At 41.7% G+C, this 16,139-nt stretch overlaps 1 protein-coding gene across 2 annotated transcripts in view; it reads left to right on the forward strand.

Annotated features, from left to right (window-relative positions):
- The window catches only part of Ptdss1 (phosphatidylserine synthase 1), a 71,132-nt gene that overhangs the window by 24,133 nt on the left and 30,860 nt on the right, over window positions 1-16,139 (forward strand). For both annotated transcript variants that reach the window (XM_028893769.2, XM_028893768.2), the window contains exons 5-7: window positions 2,210-2,368; window positions 9,874-10,025; window positions 13,902-14,043. In XM_028893769.2, coding sequence (XP_028749602.1) covers window positions 2,210-2,368; window positions 9,874-10,025; window positions 13,902-14,043 — 453 coding nt within the window. The remainder of the gene's footprint in view (window positions 1-2,209; window positions 2,369-9,873; window positions 10,026-13,901; window positions 14,044-16,139) is intronic.

A 16,139-nucleotide genomic window follows, 5' to 3' on the forward strand; every position in this document is an offset into this window, starting at 1 on the left:
CAATTACAGAACAGAGTAGACAGCAGAGGTCATCATCCTGTGATCTGACCAGGAGCGAATCCACCTTGCAAGCATGAGCAGGGAGAAGGGGCATATGAGCCTTCTCCCTTTCCTTATAAGAGGTCATGTACAAGGCAGGAAGCACCGCCTCCTTTGGGCCATATAGCCCAAGGTAATGGGCAGAGCAAATACCACTATAAAATATTTTCTAAGGCAGCTTTTTTAGGCTTGAGAAAAAGAAAGCTGACTCAAAGGAGGTTGTGTTGATGTTTCTGTCACAGGCCTCATGGCCTTTGGGAGCAAGTTGAATCCAATAATGTTTGTGACACTTCTTCAGAAATCTAACACCACAGTCATAGCTCCACAATAGCTGCAACTAGCTTTTACAATCTTATTTCTAGTGCTGTACCAGACAAGGTGTGCAGCTGTTTTCAGATTCCAGAGGTCTGGGTAATGTGGCCCCCATAATCTCACAGGGAGTGGCACTTTTAGGAGGTGTGACATTGTTGGAGTTGGTATATCCTTGTTGGAGGAAGTGTGTCACTTTTGGGGCAGGCTTTGAGGTTCCTATGCTCAGGATACTGCCCAGTGTCTCAGTTGGCTCCCTGTTGCCTGCAAAATGTAGGACTTTTAGCTATTCCTCCAGCACCACATCTGCCTGCATGCTGCCATGCTCCTTGCCATGATGATAATGCATGGAACTTCTGTAATTGTAAGTAAGCCACCCCACATAAATGGTTTTTTTTAATAAGAGTTGTCATGGTCATGGTATCTCTTCACAGCAATAGAAACCCTAAGACAGATGGGATGCCACTCTCCTGCTCCATTCTTATTGTGGTGCTACATCATAGTTAGTGCCATTTTTGTTATCATCCATTGTTCAACTAACTTCAGATCAAAAATATTCAGAAGGGAAAATTACCACTTTACTAAACATGTACAGGCTATTTTTTTTTGTCATTATTCCCCAAACCATTCAGAACATTTGTACTTTGTTAGGTAACCTAAAAATGACTTAAACTATTTAAGAGGATGTGCATAAGTTTTATGCAAAAACTCGTTTTATATGAGGGATATGTAAATTTGGTATCCTTTGTGTATTCTGGGACCTATCCCTTGGGAGAGAGGAGGCAGCCAATACCCTGAAGCAAGGACCTCTGGGGTCTCTGGAAGTGATTAATTGAGGGCCTCTGGAGGTGATTCATTGGTTAATCTACTCTTTAAAATTCTAATGCCAGGATATGCAACTTGGCTCTTTATAGTTTTTTTTAACTGTCTTCCTGTAATGAAAGCATAAATGTATGTTCAAATCCCCCAGAAGCACTTCCAGCTTATGATTATGCTAAGAGTGACCACTGAAAATAGACACTCCCAACCTAGGCCCTTATCTAGTCCTAAGCAGCCTATTGCAGAGTAATCACAGGGTGAGAGGTTGAGGAATCCTGGGCTGGTGGCACCTTGTCACTCTCCTTAAATTAATAGACAAGTGGCTTTAGCCCCAGGTTTTTTCTCTGTCAGCCAGGAAGACCTTGTAACAAGAACACATTGCTGCAGGATCTGGGAACTTGCCTCTAGGATTCCTGCAGTGAATGAAGAGCTTGAAAGGACTCCAGCACTCATACATTTCCTGTTCAATTTAGAAAAGTCTTTTATAGCAAAAGGTTAGAGTAACTTGTCAGTTCATAAGTGAGTTGGTATAAGGAAGGTTTTAGTTGGTAGTTTCTAAATGACAGTTGCAACACTGATAAAATGGGAAAGAAAGTAATTTGGTAAAGCTTCATCATATCTTTAAAAAGTGATGTCACATGTACCTGGCCACTGAGAATAAAAGCTAGCAACGAAACATAAGGAATCAAGTACACTTGGAAATTTAAAAACACTTTCTAAAAACCATGGGCTGAAGAAGAAATCATGGCTGAATATTTGTAAATTCCTAATGACAGTGAAAATGCTCAGAAGATACAGCTGAGGAAGATAGAAAGCCTGAATTGCTTTATTGGATAAGAGCTGACCTACTCAAAGGGAAGAGACTCCACCCCAAAATGTATTCAGTATCACATAAACTCAAAGCTAAAAGTTCTCAAGCACTTAAGAATATTGGTTCCATTTCTACTTTTAGTTTTGAATATATTGTATATTTCTAAGTAATTTTAAATCTTATATTTGTTATGCAAGCAGTTATCATGTTTGAACTTTTTATGTTAACCAGGAATATGCTGTGAACTGCCACGTGATCACCTGGGAGAGGATCGTCAGTCACTTTGATATATTTGCATTTGGGCATTTCTGGGGCTGGGCCATGAAGGCCTTGCTGATCCGTAGTTATGGGCTCTGCTGGACAATCAGCATCACCTGGGAGCTGACAGAGGTAAAGCATGGATGGGGTTTCCCCAGGGCCATGCAGTCACAGTGTGTGTAGGGGAAGCTGTGAGTTGTCAGATGGAAGTCAGTCATTTCATCCTTCAGCCCCTGATGTACAAATTAAGACTTATACCATCCCTTGACAATACTGTATATTTTTGCTTAAGAAGCAAAAACTAAACAAAACTCTGTGTTCTTAAGGACTTGTGCTCCTTTGTGGTAAGTCTTAACGAAAAACAAATGATACCTAGTTAACAAATGAAGTTGGTGTCCAAAGTGAGAGAAAACGATATTAAAGAGGAAATCTGTGTAGGAGTGAGTCACTTGCTCACACACCAGCTTTCTTTTTGAGATCTGTGGAATCGGTATTCTGTATTACTAGAGCAGGTGTGTCTCTGATCATGGTTTCCCAGTAGAGCCCATTACCTGTGATCCAAAGTTAGTGCCCATTAATTAATGAGAGGTACCCCCTGAGAAACTATTAACAAAATGAAAGTTGGAGAACTACTTCCAATTAGTTTTAAATTTATTAATCATTCCCAGCACACATAATTTGGCTATGTGCACAGTGTATTTCTCAGTGCTAGCCACTGCTGATTTGAACTTCCAGAAGCATTCCAGTTAGGTAGGCTTCTATTAGTATACTCTTGGTTTGGGAGGCCAAAGTCTGCAGTCAAGCTCTGGGCTGGGTTGCTCCTTTGAACACTGCTCTGGCCATCCTCCCAGGCCTCCCTCTTAAGAGCCTTTGCCCACTTGTTGCAGTCTTTAGCATTCCTTGACTTACAGATGCATCACCCTGATCTCTGACTTCATCTTCAGTTAGCCTTCTCCCTGTGTGTCTGAGCTTTTGTGGGCTTTTTTTTTTTTTTTTTTTTTTTTTATAAGGAAATGAGTCATAAATGGATCAGGTCTTACTTGACTCTTCTTAAGTTGCTACCTCTGTAATGACTTCAGTTCCAAGTAAGTGTGCTTTCTGAGGAACTGGAGGCCAAGGCATGGGAATTCTGAGAGGATGAGGCTCTATTCATCCATTGAACTGCTCAGTCCCTTACATCCCATCAAGAATTCTCCTGAGGACTGGGGAGAGGCAGTATGTGTCTATTTCCATTGTACAGAGAAAGGAAACTAAGTTTAGCCTGACGTTGTAGAAGAGCCATTGCAGATGTAAAGCCTGCCTCCCTTCCATTGTATCACATGCTACCTGGGTAAGCATCATCCTTACCCAGTTGTTCTGTGACTGTGTAAGGCAAATGGCCTTTGACTCCTTTACTTTTCTTCACCTGCCAGTGGTGTTTTCTGCTCTTCTTCGCTGCTCCCCAGCATCCTGTGGTCCCAAAGTCCTGGAATCCATTCTGAATAACTGTACAGCCACTGAAGTCTTTCATCCCTCTTCTACCACTCAATGTCTGATCCAATTTTTGCTGAAGTGTTTTTCTTCACACTGTTGTAAAAGTGATCCTTTCCAGTCATTCATCATATCAAGACTTCTTCCTACAAACTCTTTAGTTGTCCATTGCTCTTTAGAGTCAGCTTATGAGTCCCAAGAGGAACTGACTGCACATCCCAGCCTGGCCTCACTAAACCCGTCTCCCCAAGCTTATGGTGCAACCATCTTTGTTATTTGTATTTTTGAAGATCTTCTTCCTCAGAGCCCAGGCCCAGTCCTTCGCTCTTCTCTATCCTCACCCACAAGCCTGCTGTTTCCCTGGCCGTACCTGAAGGAGTGTCTTCTTATCCCTACACTACTAGTGTTCCATGTTTAGACACAGAAAGAGCACCTCTAAAATACCACTCACATTTAGACCTTTCCTAGGCATCTCTTTTCTGCCATGTCTGCATGTCCTGCATCCAACTTCTATACCTTACATATCACAGGTGCCCCATAGTTCTGTTGTGAGTGAGTGAGTGAAGGTGTCTCTGCTCTCAAACTCCATCTCTCCCCAGAATCTTTTACCTTCCAGAAAGTTCCTAGGCTGAAGGTTATCTTCCATGCCCACTCATGGCCATAGTTTTGTTTGTTTGGCTTTTGTAGTTTCTTCCTAATCTTAGGACAAGTGCTCCAGCTCTGCCTGGTAGCTCACTGTGGGAGGAGAGCCCCCACATTTATTTACCCGAGGGACTCTTGAGGAATAAGGGATAAGAGACTTAGGTAGAAATAAAGAGGGGAGAGAACAGAGAAACACAAGATAGTCTCGGGTGGGCCTGGATCTTTATCCACCAGCTCAGAGCTTTATTCCAAAGGGCTATTTATAACAATGCCAAGTGGAGGGGGAGAGAACCTCCTGCTAGCTAGGTACAGCCAAGTGTAGACTCTTACAAACACCTGATACTCAGGCCCGTAGTCCAGTCAACCTCTTACGCAGTCCTGCTGGTTACAGCCACTAGGAAACCTAGTGGCCTTCAACAGGTCTCTCTTCTTTATATTTTAAAAGAAAAAAACTTGATACAACAGCATCAAACTTAAAGACTCCCTTAGCTTCATCATTAACAGATTAACATAATTCTAACATAAATATTGTTATATATAGTTATAATTCTCTCAATCTAATATCTTAAAGCAAACTTTTAATAAAACAATTTGAATTTCTTGCTAACAAAACATAGGATAAACTGATGTATTCACATCAAACTTCAATACTTTCTTAACTTCACCAAACCATGGTGCATCAATATCAATAGGTTAACATAGTGACTCTAACATAAACATTACTATTCATAATTATAAATTCTACAGACCTACTCTCAATATAACCATTAACACTTTCTTACAAACCTACATTCAAAAAACAATTTCTTAATAGAACTATATAAAGCAAAACATTAATTCACTCAAGTAACATGAAAATATTTTTTAAATTAAGTAGACTGAGGAATATTAACACTCCCCCTTTTCTTTATGTTTTAAACTAAATCTCAAGCCAAGTTATAAAAAAACCCAAACTTCTCTATATAAACAGTGACATTTTTAAGCAGTTCCATTTTTATATAAACAGTTCCATAAATCATCAGTGTTGATAGTCTATATGCATAAGTAAATTCAAACTGCCCCATTGTAATGAAGTTACTACTGTCAATTTCATTTCTTAAGTCCGAAAAGTTCAAAAAGAGTACCAAACTTCTATTTTCAAATCTGAAGGAATGTTTCTCACAACCAAAAACTTTCTGCAGTTAACAATTTCAGCCCAAACAAGTATCTCTGTAACTTTTGTTTAGCCTTTTACAGCTTCTATCGTCCCGGTCTGTCTGTCCTCCCATAAGCAGGCCGTTCCCGGATCCTTATGTCTGCTAGGAACTGAGCCTTTCTTTCCCACAGCAACTCTGGCTCTGGGAAAACAACCCAGCTGCTATGAACTGTGGCTTTCTTGGGCTCCGTTACCTATCTTACCATGCTCAGTATCCTGGATCCCGGAATCCTCTGTATGCTGCCCTGTTGTATGCTGTCCTGTTGCACAGAGGAACGTAGCCCTAGGGCAACTCCATGATTCCAGTCACATTCTGCTGCTGGGAGCATGGGCCGCATTCAGTCTCAGCAGTTCCCACAGAGCCCTGGTCTGGCTGTTCAGCCTGGAGCATTCAACAGTTTTCGTAGGGCCCCTAGTCTGGCTGTTCAGACTGGACCACAACTCTCACCTCCATAGCTACCTGGGGTCCAGGACACTTCAGCTGCTTGTCCGGTATTGACATTGCTTCTCTGGTCCTGGAAGCAGTCTGGTCTCTGCCATCTCTGCTGTTCACTGCTGCTCACTGTTCACTTTTCCAGCATTGTGGCATCATTGCTGGGCTTTCCAAGCTGCTGCCTGCTGATTGCCTTTCTCGAGGCATGGTTTCTCAATTTTGCTCCTCAACACGGCTTTTTCATGGCAGAAAGCTTGCAGACTCATGCTGCTAGTGCTGGCTCTGCTTCCACTGGCTCTTGGTGTCTGCTGCTTGGGAAGCTATGACACTCCACAGGTCTCAGCTGTGGACACCTGGCTGCTGCTTTCCGAAGCTGGCAGTGTCTGAAGCGGCTTTATTCTGGAGCTTTTGAAGTCAACTCAGACTGCCAAGTTTGCAGTCTGCTATGGACACTGCTTTTTGCATCCCAGGTTGGGAAAACCTACTCTACCTAAGTGTACCTAAGCCTTATTTAGGCCTACACAATATTTTTATACCTAAAGCTTATTCTACCTGAAAATATCTAAATCTACATTTCTCAAACTAAACTTATGACTTATTTAACCTTATATTCTATAGGACTACTTTATAAACTTATAATTTAACTACATAATAAACTTAATCTATAATATAAACCTTACCTAAGTCTTACACTTCTTTTTTAAACTTACATTCTGTAGGTCTGCTTTATAAACCTTAACTATTATCACTTTACATAGAACTAACAACACTAAAGCAAACATCTATAAGATATTTTTTAACATCTAGAAAAGGTTTTTTTTAGCTAAACTATTAACAAAACCAGAAGTTTGCAAATCATTTCTAAAGTTCAAAGTTTATAGTAAAGTTCAGAGTTTATAGTCAGCTTTGATACTATTCTAAAGGTTTTTGAGAGTTTGAAACAAGAACCTAATTTGACAATGGCTCTCTTAGCCCTGGGATTTTAGTGAGTACTGTCGCTATGGGCTTGTAACACTTGTTGCTAGGGGGTTGTAACACTGTTGACAACACCACTCTCCAAAATCACCTTTCCCACGGAGTTCTCTCTGCCATTCTGGAACAGGCAGAGATGTACTCAGTGGCAAATGGTTTCTCACCAGAGGCAGTCCCTTTACCCAAATTCATCACAGCTCTCCTAAGTACTTCAATTCAGACAAATGCCATTGACTTCACTCAGTTACCACAGAAGCCTCGCCTCAGGGCGAGGATGAAATTCTCTTATTGAAGTGTTATAAAGCTCTTTGCAAAAATCTCTTGCACAGCTATTAGGCAATGAAAGGTATTTTCTCAAAGGAGCCTGCATTGATACTCCATTTCCCAGGCTGCCTTTTGAGTACACTAGCAACCTTCTGGTTCCTTTTACAGGATTTCGCTTTTGCAAGAGGAGATTTTTCTTTTTTTGCTGGAGGCAACAACCCTTTAGGGCTTCACTCCAGGTCAGTGAGGGAAACTGAATGTGCTGGAAACAAAGCTTTTCAGAAAGCTCTTTTTCCTGATAGAAAAGAGAGCTTTTCTCCTGGATAGTTCTCTGTCCTGTCCTGGCTCAGCTCTTCCCCAGACAGAGATTCTGATGCTGCTGCAGCTGAGAGGCGTGGCTTTACTGCTTCCCCCATACCAGCAGTCCCTCCCATCAGGAAGGAATCTGCCTGCATTCTCATCAGGCCCTTTCCTTGGGATTTTCCCATAGAGGTCCAGGTGAATCTAATTTTGTCCTTACAGAAAGCAAAACTGAGAATGAAATTTGTGAAAAGTTTTTTTTTTTAAGAGAAATTAAGTTTTTCTCAAAGACCACCAAATTTTCCCAAAACTTCTCTTCTCTAAACTTTGGCTTGAATGGCCAAGAGGGAACTAATTCAGAGGATACTGTGTTTCCATACTGTGGTAGCATCAGCAGAGTGAAAGTACTATTTCACCTGCATTCAAGAAAAATTCTTTCCCTGCCACTTGGGACCAAAAGCTTCCCACAGGAATCTTTTTCTCACCTTTAAGCTTTTTGATAGATATTTTTTCTTCTGATTTTTCATTCCTATCCCCTTAGTTGGAAAATTAAGGACATCCTACTTTCCTTACTTCCATAAGTTTTTCCTATAGTGTATTTCTATTTCCTACTTTCCTTAATTTTGATAGATAGATAGATAAGATAGATTAGATAGATAGATAGATAGATAGATAGATAGATAGATAGATAGATAGATAGATAGGGTGAGAGAAAACCTAGATCGAGAGAAATCTAACACCTTAGCCTTGAAGCATTTCACTGCCGCCCTATACACCTGAGAATAAAATACCATTGCCTTCATTTTTCAGTTCCTTATTGGTATGCCTACACTCAAAACCCCCCTTCATTCCCTTCACCAAGCCCTACTGTTATTTTTTTCCTTTGTCTTTTTCTTTGTACCTGTTCAGTGGCCCCATCTGTGGGGGGCTATCCCCCACATTTATTTACCCCAGGGAATCTTGAGGAATAAGAGATAAGAGACTTAGGTAGAAATAAAGAGGGAGAGAAACACAGGATAGACTCGGGTGGGCCTGGATCCTTACCCACCGGCCCAGAGCTTTATTCCAAAGGGCTATTTATATCAATGCCAAGTGGAGGGGGAGAGAACCTCCTGCTAGCTAGGTACAGACAAGTGTAGACCCTTACAAACACCTGGTACTCAGTCAGGCCCGTAGTCCAATCAACCTCTTATGCAGTCCTGCTGGTTACAACCACTAGGAAACCTAGTGGGCTCCCACAGCTCACAACCTAGAAAAGCACTTCAGTGGTAATGTCAGCCCCTCCTTAATGAAGAAGCATAGCAGCCACAATCCTGGCATGCAGTAGTAGTTGTACTGTGGCCTCTCAGTTGTAGGCACATCAAGAAATGTGTTTGTGTGTTGCTGACTGACAGAATGTTTAATTGCACTGCTGTAACTTCTTAGGATTCATTGTTACCAGTGATGACATCTGTGTCTTGTCATTTCACTTTAAGCTGGATCTTCTCTCAGTAGGGTGTGGTACTTCAGACACAGCTCACATACCCTTTGTTTTGGATACAGCAGTTTCCCAGAGACTTCGTCTCACTCTTTATCTTACTATGGCCCCCTCTGGAATGGCTTATTTTTCCGTCTCTTGAACTCAGTCATTTCTGTTCACATCCCTAATCCAACATGGTCTCCTCCCAGAAACCGTCCCCAGTTGCCCTCAGTCAGAGTGAGCCCATCTCATCCCCACAGTCCATTGATGCCACCACTGTAGCACTTGTCCAAGTCTGGTTTATCTTGGGATTCAACCTCCCTGGATGCTCAGCCTAGACTTTATGTTATCTGGCTACCGTTCATACCATGATGCCTATTGGAAGATGGCATTGTTGGGTACAAATAGTTTAAATGTCCTGTTGAGTCTCTCAGTTTCCTTCACTGTGCCATCAACAGCCAGCCTTTCTGCTTTTACAATTACTCACTGATTGGCCACCACACTGGAATTGTTTCCAAACACATTCTCATGCTTCTCATTTGAGGATTTTGCAGCACTTCGTTGTCAGCTTTGAAACATTTCTCTATTCTCCTTGAAGGTACTTCTGTGTGTCATTAGCCAATGTGACTCATTGGGGCTGTGACTCTGGCAACTGTTCTTTGAAATCCAGGTTTTTGTTTTCTTTTGTTCGTTTTTTAAAGGAGAGCTATTTGGGTAAATGTTGTTTGCAAACCCTTCAATAAAAAAAGCAAGAGCCTGTTTCAGACTTTGTTATTGTTGTTTTTATATACATTAGGGAAAAAGGAAACACATTTTCTGAAACAGTGTGTTATTATAAAGAATGTATATGCATGATACCCCATTGACAGTATTTTTCAACCGTCGTCTCTTGTGTTCCTCAGCTTTTCTTCATGCATCTGCTGCCCAACTTTGCTGAGTGCTGGTGGGACCAGGTCATTCTGGACATCCTATTGTGCAATGGTGGTGGCATCTGGCTGGGCATGGTTGTTTGCCGATTTTTGGAGATGAGGACTTACCACTGGGCAAGCTTTAAGTGAGTCGTCTCCTTTGGAACCTTGGTCACAATTTTAGTATGGTTTGGGCTTTATTACAAATGGGTTTTAGTATGATCTCACAATAACAGATGAATGATACATTGGCAATTAAAGTACAGATGATTATAAATCTGGTTTTAAATATCCCTCTAGAAAATGCTGCTGGGTGTAGTGATTCACATATGCCATCTCAGCACTTGGGAAGCTGAGGCAGGAGCATTATGCAAATTCAAGGCCAGTCTGGGCTGTCAAGTGCCTTTCATACCAGCTTGGGCTACATAGTCAGACCTTGTCTTAAAACATGAAAAATAGCTATAGAAAATGCTAAATCATTTATCGTTTTATCTTTGAGCATCCTTTTGTTCAAAATAATTCTCACAGCCACTCCTTTAATTCATTTCCACAGGCTAAATCCAAACTCATCCGTAGATTAAGTGGTTTGTCTCTGGGGATGGCCTTTCCAATTTTTATCAGACCGTTTTTTGAGGGAGTTCTTAAAAAACATTAGGTTCATCCTGTCATACACCCTGTCTTAGGGATTTATTGCTGGGAAGTGACACCATGGCCACTGCAACTCTTATAATGAAGACATTTAATTGGGGCTGCCTTACAGTTCAGAGGTTTAGCCCATTATCCTCATGGTGGGAAACATGGCGGCAGGCAGGCAGACATGGTGCTAGAGAAGGAGCCCAGAGTTTCTACATCTGGATGGGCAGGCAGCAAAAAGAAAGAGTGATACTGGATCGATCTGCCTTGAGCTTCTGAAACCTCAAAGCTTGCCACCCCGCCCCCTTGTGACATACTTCCGCCAATAATGTCACACCTACTAATACAAGGCCACACCTCCTAATAGCGCCATTCCCTGTGAGCCTATGGGGGCCACTGTTATTCAAACCACCACACACGTCTGTTGTGGCTTCTTTAGTCTTAAGTACAAATTGTCATCCACAGACTGGGAGGGAAGACCATTCTCCATGTCCCACCAGGTACCCAAAGTCCCATAGCCATCCACAAGCTCCTTCACTGGGGACTTGGTCTGCATTCCAGAGACTAGACTAGTCCTACTTTCCCTCGCTGACCCTAATGACTTGTCACCTCATCAGGGAAGCTTACCCTGACTCTAGTTTGAGTGTAACACCCCCCCATCCCCACCCCAACCCCCACCCCCGCTCTGTGTTTGTTCGAGGGCAGTTTATGTCACCACCATTGCTTCATTCTGCTTCATTCATTGCTTCTCAGCTTGTGATGAGCTGAGGTATGATAATGGAGGTAGATGTTTTCACTGCGTAGAAAGTTTATATTACAAAATATGAACATTTCGCCGGGCGGTGGTGGCGCACGCCTTTAATCCCAGCACTCGGGAGGCAGAGACAGGCGGATCTCTGTGAGTTCGAGGCCAGCCTGGGCTACCAAGTGAGTCCTAGGAAAGTTGCAAAGCTACATAGAGAAACCCTGTCTCGAAAAACCCAAAAAACAAAACAAAACAAAACAAAAAAAACAAAATATGAACATTTCTCCAAGTCAGCCAATATTCTTCTAAAAGATGATTTTAAAGGGCGTTTCCATATATATCTCAATTTATAGACAAACCATAAAATAGTAACTGGTTCATGGTTCATTTAGTTGTTTCTAAGGTTTTACTGTTATAAAAGCTACAGTGAAAATCATGACATGCCTGTGTATCTGTGCATTTCTAGTCCTTGCTTTCTCTCTTTTTAACTGACAATCTTCTCACAACTAGAGTGCACTGATTTACAGCTCACCCATCCTGAATGTGTACATGTATTCATTCCTGTTTCCTTGAATCTATTTTTAAACCTTTCAGATTCATTCTACATTAAATTGAAAGGATTTTTGCCTATTTCTTCTGGAGTTTTCTTTTCACTGCCGTTTATAGATCAAGAATGCTTGCATGTTGCCATAAATGCTTTTAGCTTTCCATTTTGACATACCTACTCCCACCGTAATTGGAGCCCAGTGCCTGCATATGCTAAGCAAGTTCTCTACCACCAAGTCATACTCAGCTCTCTTTCCGTCTCCAATCACATTAAATTGCTGGGGTGGCCTTCACCTCACTCTGTAGCCCAGGTAGACCTTGAATTTATAATCCTCCTGCCTATTAGTAGCTGGGATTACAGGTATGCCTACCAGGTACCACTTTTTTCAGTTCTTTGATTAGAAAAAATATATTTGATCTATCTCAGAGTTTTTGTTTATTGTTTGGCATTTTGTTTTGTTTTCCTTGTTGGTTTTTTAGATGGAATCTGCTAACATAGCTCAGGCTGACCTTGAACTCCATCCTCCTGATTTAGCCTCCTGCATGCTGGGATTATAAACCTACACAACCATGTTTAACCTAGGTCAGATTTATATTGGTATGTGGTACAAAGGAGAGATTTTATACCTTTTGCCATTAATTATCTAGCTTATCCTCTTTAGCTTACTAATAATCCCTTTGCCTATTGACTTGAGGCCTTTGTAATTATTTAAAGGTGATCTACTGTGTAACAGTATCTGGGCTACACACTGCTCCAAGCAAGTGGAGCAAAGTGCCACTTTAGAGCCTTGCATCAGTCCTGAGGATATGCACTGCTCCTCTCTTTGGAGTGGTAATAATAGTGAGGCCCTGGTTTAGTAACTTGCCTAAGGACACATGGGTCACTAAGCAGTGAAGTGTAAATTTATACCAAGCGGACTCAAATACAGCCAGAGTACTTCCCTGTATTTATGCATTATCCTTCCGAGTTCAACTTGGAATCATTTTGTCAAAATGCCAGAATATAAGCCCACACTAACCAGAGGCTTAGTATTTTCAAAGCCACATTAAATATAAATAAATATAGACTATTTTAAATTAAATTAACCTTTTTCACTGCATTAAATAATCTGTTTCTGGATTGTGATGTATTTCAATTTGTTTTGTTACATTTGACATTTTGAAAATACAGGACCTTTGCCATCCTTCTTAATTTGGGCAGTCTCTGTTCTTGTTGCTATCATACCTCCAACCTTGTTGGGATGTCCTCCCAGCACATCCTTATGCTGGGAAGACACATAAGGTGGGTGGATAAAGGACCTGACCTGCTTCCCTTCTGCCTTCTACTCCTCTTCCTGTGGAAGGAAAGGTCTGGAATGTTGTTATTTATGCAAGAGTCCTCAGTATAAACCTCTGTTGAATTAGACTCCCCACCAGGTATTTAAATGGCTTGGTTTTGGCTTAACTGGGCTAGTTGAAAGGTTCATACCCAGTTCCTATGTTGACAAAGCTGGTCTGCACCATCCACCTACTCTTTGAACCTAAATCTTCTCACGTGTAAGATACATTGTGACATGAGACATTTGAATGAGTAATTTCTAGGATTAAACTCATGAAAAGTTAAACATCATTGTCACCACTAACTCTGGGGAAGGATAGAGGGAAATAAATGTTGGTGAGCTCAAGAACATGAAACATGAGCGCTTTTACCGCAGCACCCCCTTAGGAGACAGAGTGGGAGGGAATAGTATCCTTGCTCCATCTACTTTCTTCCTGGGTGCTTCCAGGTTGTGTCTTTAATTCCTGTTAACTTCTTTTGACAACACTTCACAAACTTAGCCCTCTCATATCTCAGCAGCACCCAGATCTCTGATCTCATTGACATTATTGTACACTTCCCATCATCCCTGAAGCCCCACCCCCCATCCAATGTGCTCCTGTGACTTGTGCTTGAGACCCTTCCAAGAGAAAGGGTCCTCTCTGCTCTGAGCACTTGCTAGAATATCATCAGTGTGTGTGTGTGTGTGTGTGTGTGTGTGTGTGTGTGTGTGTGTGTGTGTTTTCCTTTTTCCCTCCTTTTTACTTCTGGATTTTCATGGTTTCTATTCTCTTCTTCCAGGGATATCCATACTACCACAGGGAAGATCAAACGTGCCGTGTTGCAGTTCACCCCTGCTAGCTGGACTTATGTCAGATGGTTTGACCCTAAGTCTTCCTTCCAGAGAGTGGCTGGGATATACCTTTTCATGATCATCTGGCAGGTAATCTAACAGATGCCCATTCTAAGGGGGTGGGGGGAACAAAACATGAGTCTTCCTGAGACTGGAATTAAAGGCAGGTTACATTCCGTGTCAGCTGGATATTTTGGAAGAGATTTTATAGCTGGCATATAGGGTGATCAAAATCGAGGCTACTCTCTGAGGAGTTGATTCAGTGTGGAGACATTTTAAGAGTCTGAATTACAAATTAGAAACTGATTTCCTGGAAAAGGTCATATTTAGTGCCCATCACCTAATGAATTAGGTGTAACACCATTCTGAAGAATATTTTAAACACCAAAGGAACTATGGGAAGGCTTTTTTAATTTTTAATTTTAAGCCGGGCGTGGTGGCGCACGCCTTTAATCCCAGCACTTGGGAGGCAGAGGCAGGCGGATCTTTGTGAGTTCGAGGCCAGCCTGGGCTACCAAGTGAGCTCCAGGAAAGGCGCAAAGCTACACAGAGAAACCCTGTCTCGAAAAAACCAAAAAAAAAAAAAAAAAAAAAAATTTTAATTTTAGTTTTTGCAGTGCTGGGTATAGAATCCATAGTGTCCAGGTAATGTCCTAGAACCCATCCTTAACAGACACTAGGGGCTGTTGCTTATAAAATCAAGGCAGTAAGTGGGTTGGCATTGAGTTTTGTCTTTTCCTTATTAGAAGGAAGCACAGCTGGGTTTTCTAGGGTCTTGCACATGCCAGGCAAGCACCTTACCACTGAATCTTTTCTTATATTCCTAATTCACTTTTGGTATACAAAATTGTATCTCAGCTTTTCCCAGTTTGTATAATGTTCACAGAGCTGTCTCAGCTGTGGGAATGGGACCCTTCCACAGTGTGTATCTTGAGGGAGAGAAGCATTCCAGGTGGAAGAAATCTCAATTTTCCTGGGGAAGTATTCTCATGCCTCAGGTTTTGGAGACAGACTTTTTTTTTTTTCTGTTTTTGCTTTCTGTCCCCAGAGGTTTTCACAGCTTCTGGAAACTCACCATGGGAAACCACATTTTGCTTAAAAGTTCTTTCAGAATCATCAAACATAAAATTTTAGGACCTTTCTACATGCAGTGTGTTGCACATGTGCATATACCACACACACAATAAATATATAAATGTATGGGAATAAAACATTAAAATAAAATGGAAAAGATCAATGTGTATCACTTTTAAGACTCAAAAATCTTGTTCACACATGGAAAGCAATTCCTTTCTTTTTTTTTTTTGGTTTTTCGAGACAAGGTTTTTCTCTGTGTAGCTTTGAGCCTTTCCTGGAACTCACTTGGTAGTCCAGGCTGGCCTCGAGCTCACAGAGATCCGCCTGGCTCTGCCTCCCGAGTGCTGGGATTAAAGGCGTGCGCCACCACCGCCCGGCGCAATTCCTTTCTTAATAGATGGAGTTTATAGTTACAGAAGTGCAAGTGGGTAAATCATTACTGTGGTTTGGAGAAGTCACTCTGACTCTGTATCTCCAAGGTCCATATCTGAAGATTCGTCCAACTATAAATAAAAATACTTTAAGAAATCCTTATAATCAGGGAGTGGTGGCACACACTTAATTATCCTAGCACTCAGGAGAGTGAGACAGGTGGATTAGTGCAAGTTCAATACCAACCTGGACTACCTAGTACCAGGTGAGCCAGTACTGCGTCACAAGACTGTCTCAGAACACCACCAACAAAAGTTGGATCTACCCTGAACATACACCTCTCATGCCTCTGGTAGTCAGCTCTCAGATGGACCTCAAGTGTCTTTAGGTCAGTGCTGATTTATCTAGAGTTGGACTTTCTTTAGACTGTCCTAATTTCTATAGGACTGTAGAAGTACTGATTTGTATAGTTTGTCCTGGGCTCAAAGTCTGTTCTGACTATCCCAGCAGATCACACAGAGGAACCAAGTGGCAGAAATGCAAATCAGGAAACATTTCAAATAGGTGATGACCAGAGATCATGCACTACCTTTCCACCACTCTAGTCATACATGTGCATGTACATGCATGCGTGAACACACACACACACACACACACACACACACACACACACACACACACACACGCAGAGCAACCTGCTCCCATTTGGTCTGTAGTTATATACTGTCTGTTACTAC

The sequence above is a fragment of the Peromyscus leucopus genome, chromosome 20, assembly GCF_004664715.2.
Source record: "Peromyscus leucopus breed LL Stock chromosome 20, UCI_PerLeu_2.1, whole genome shotgun sequence".
Classification (NCBI taxonomy): domain Eukaryota; kingdom Metazoa; phylum Chordata; class Mammalia; order Rodentia; family Cricetidae; genus Peromyscus; species Peromyscus leucopus.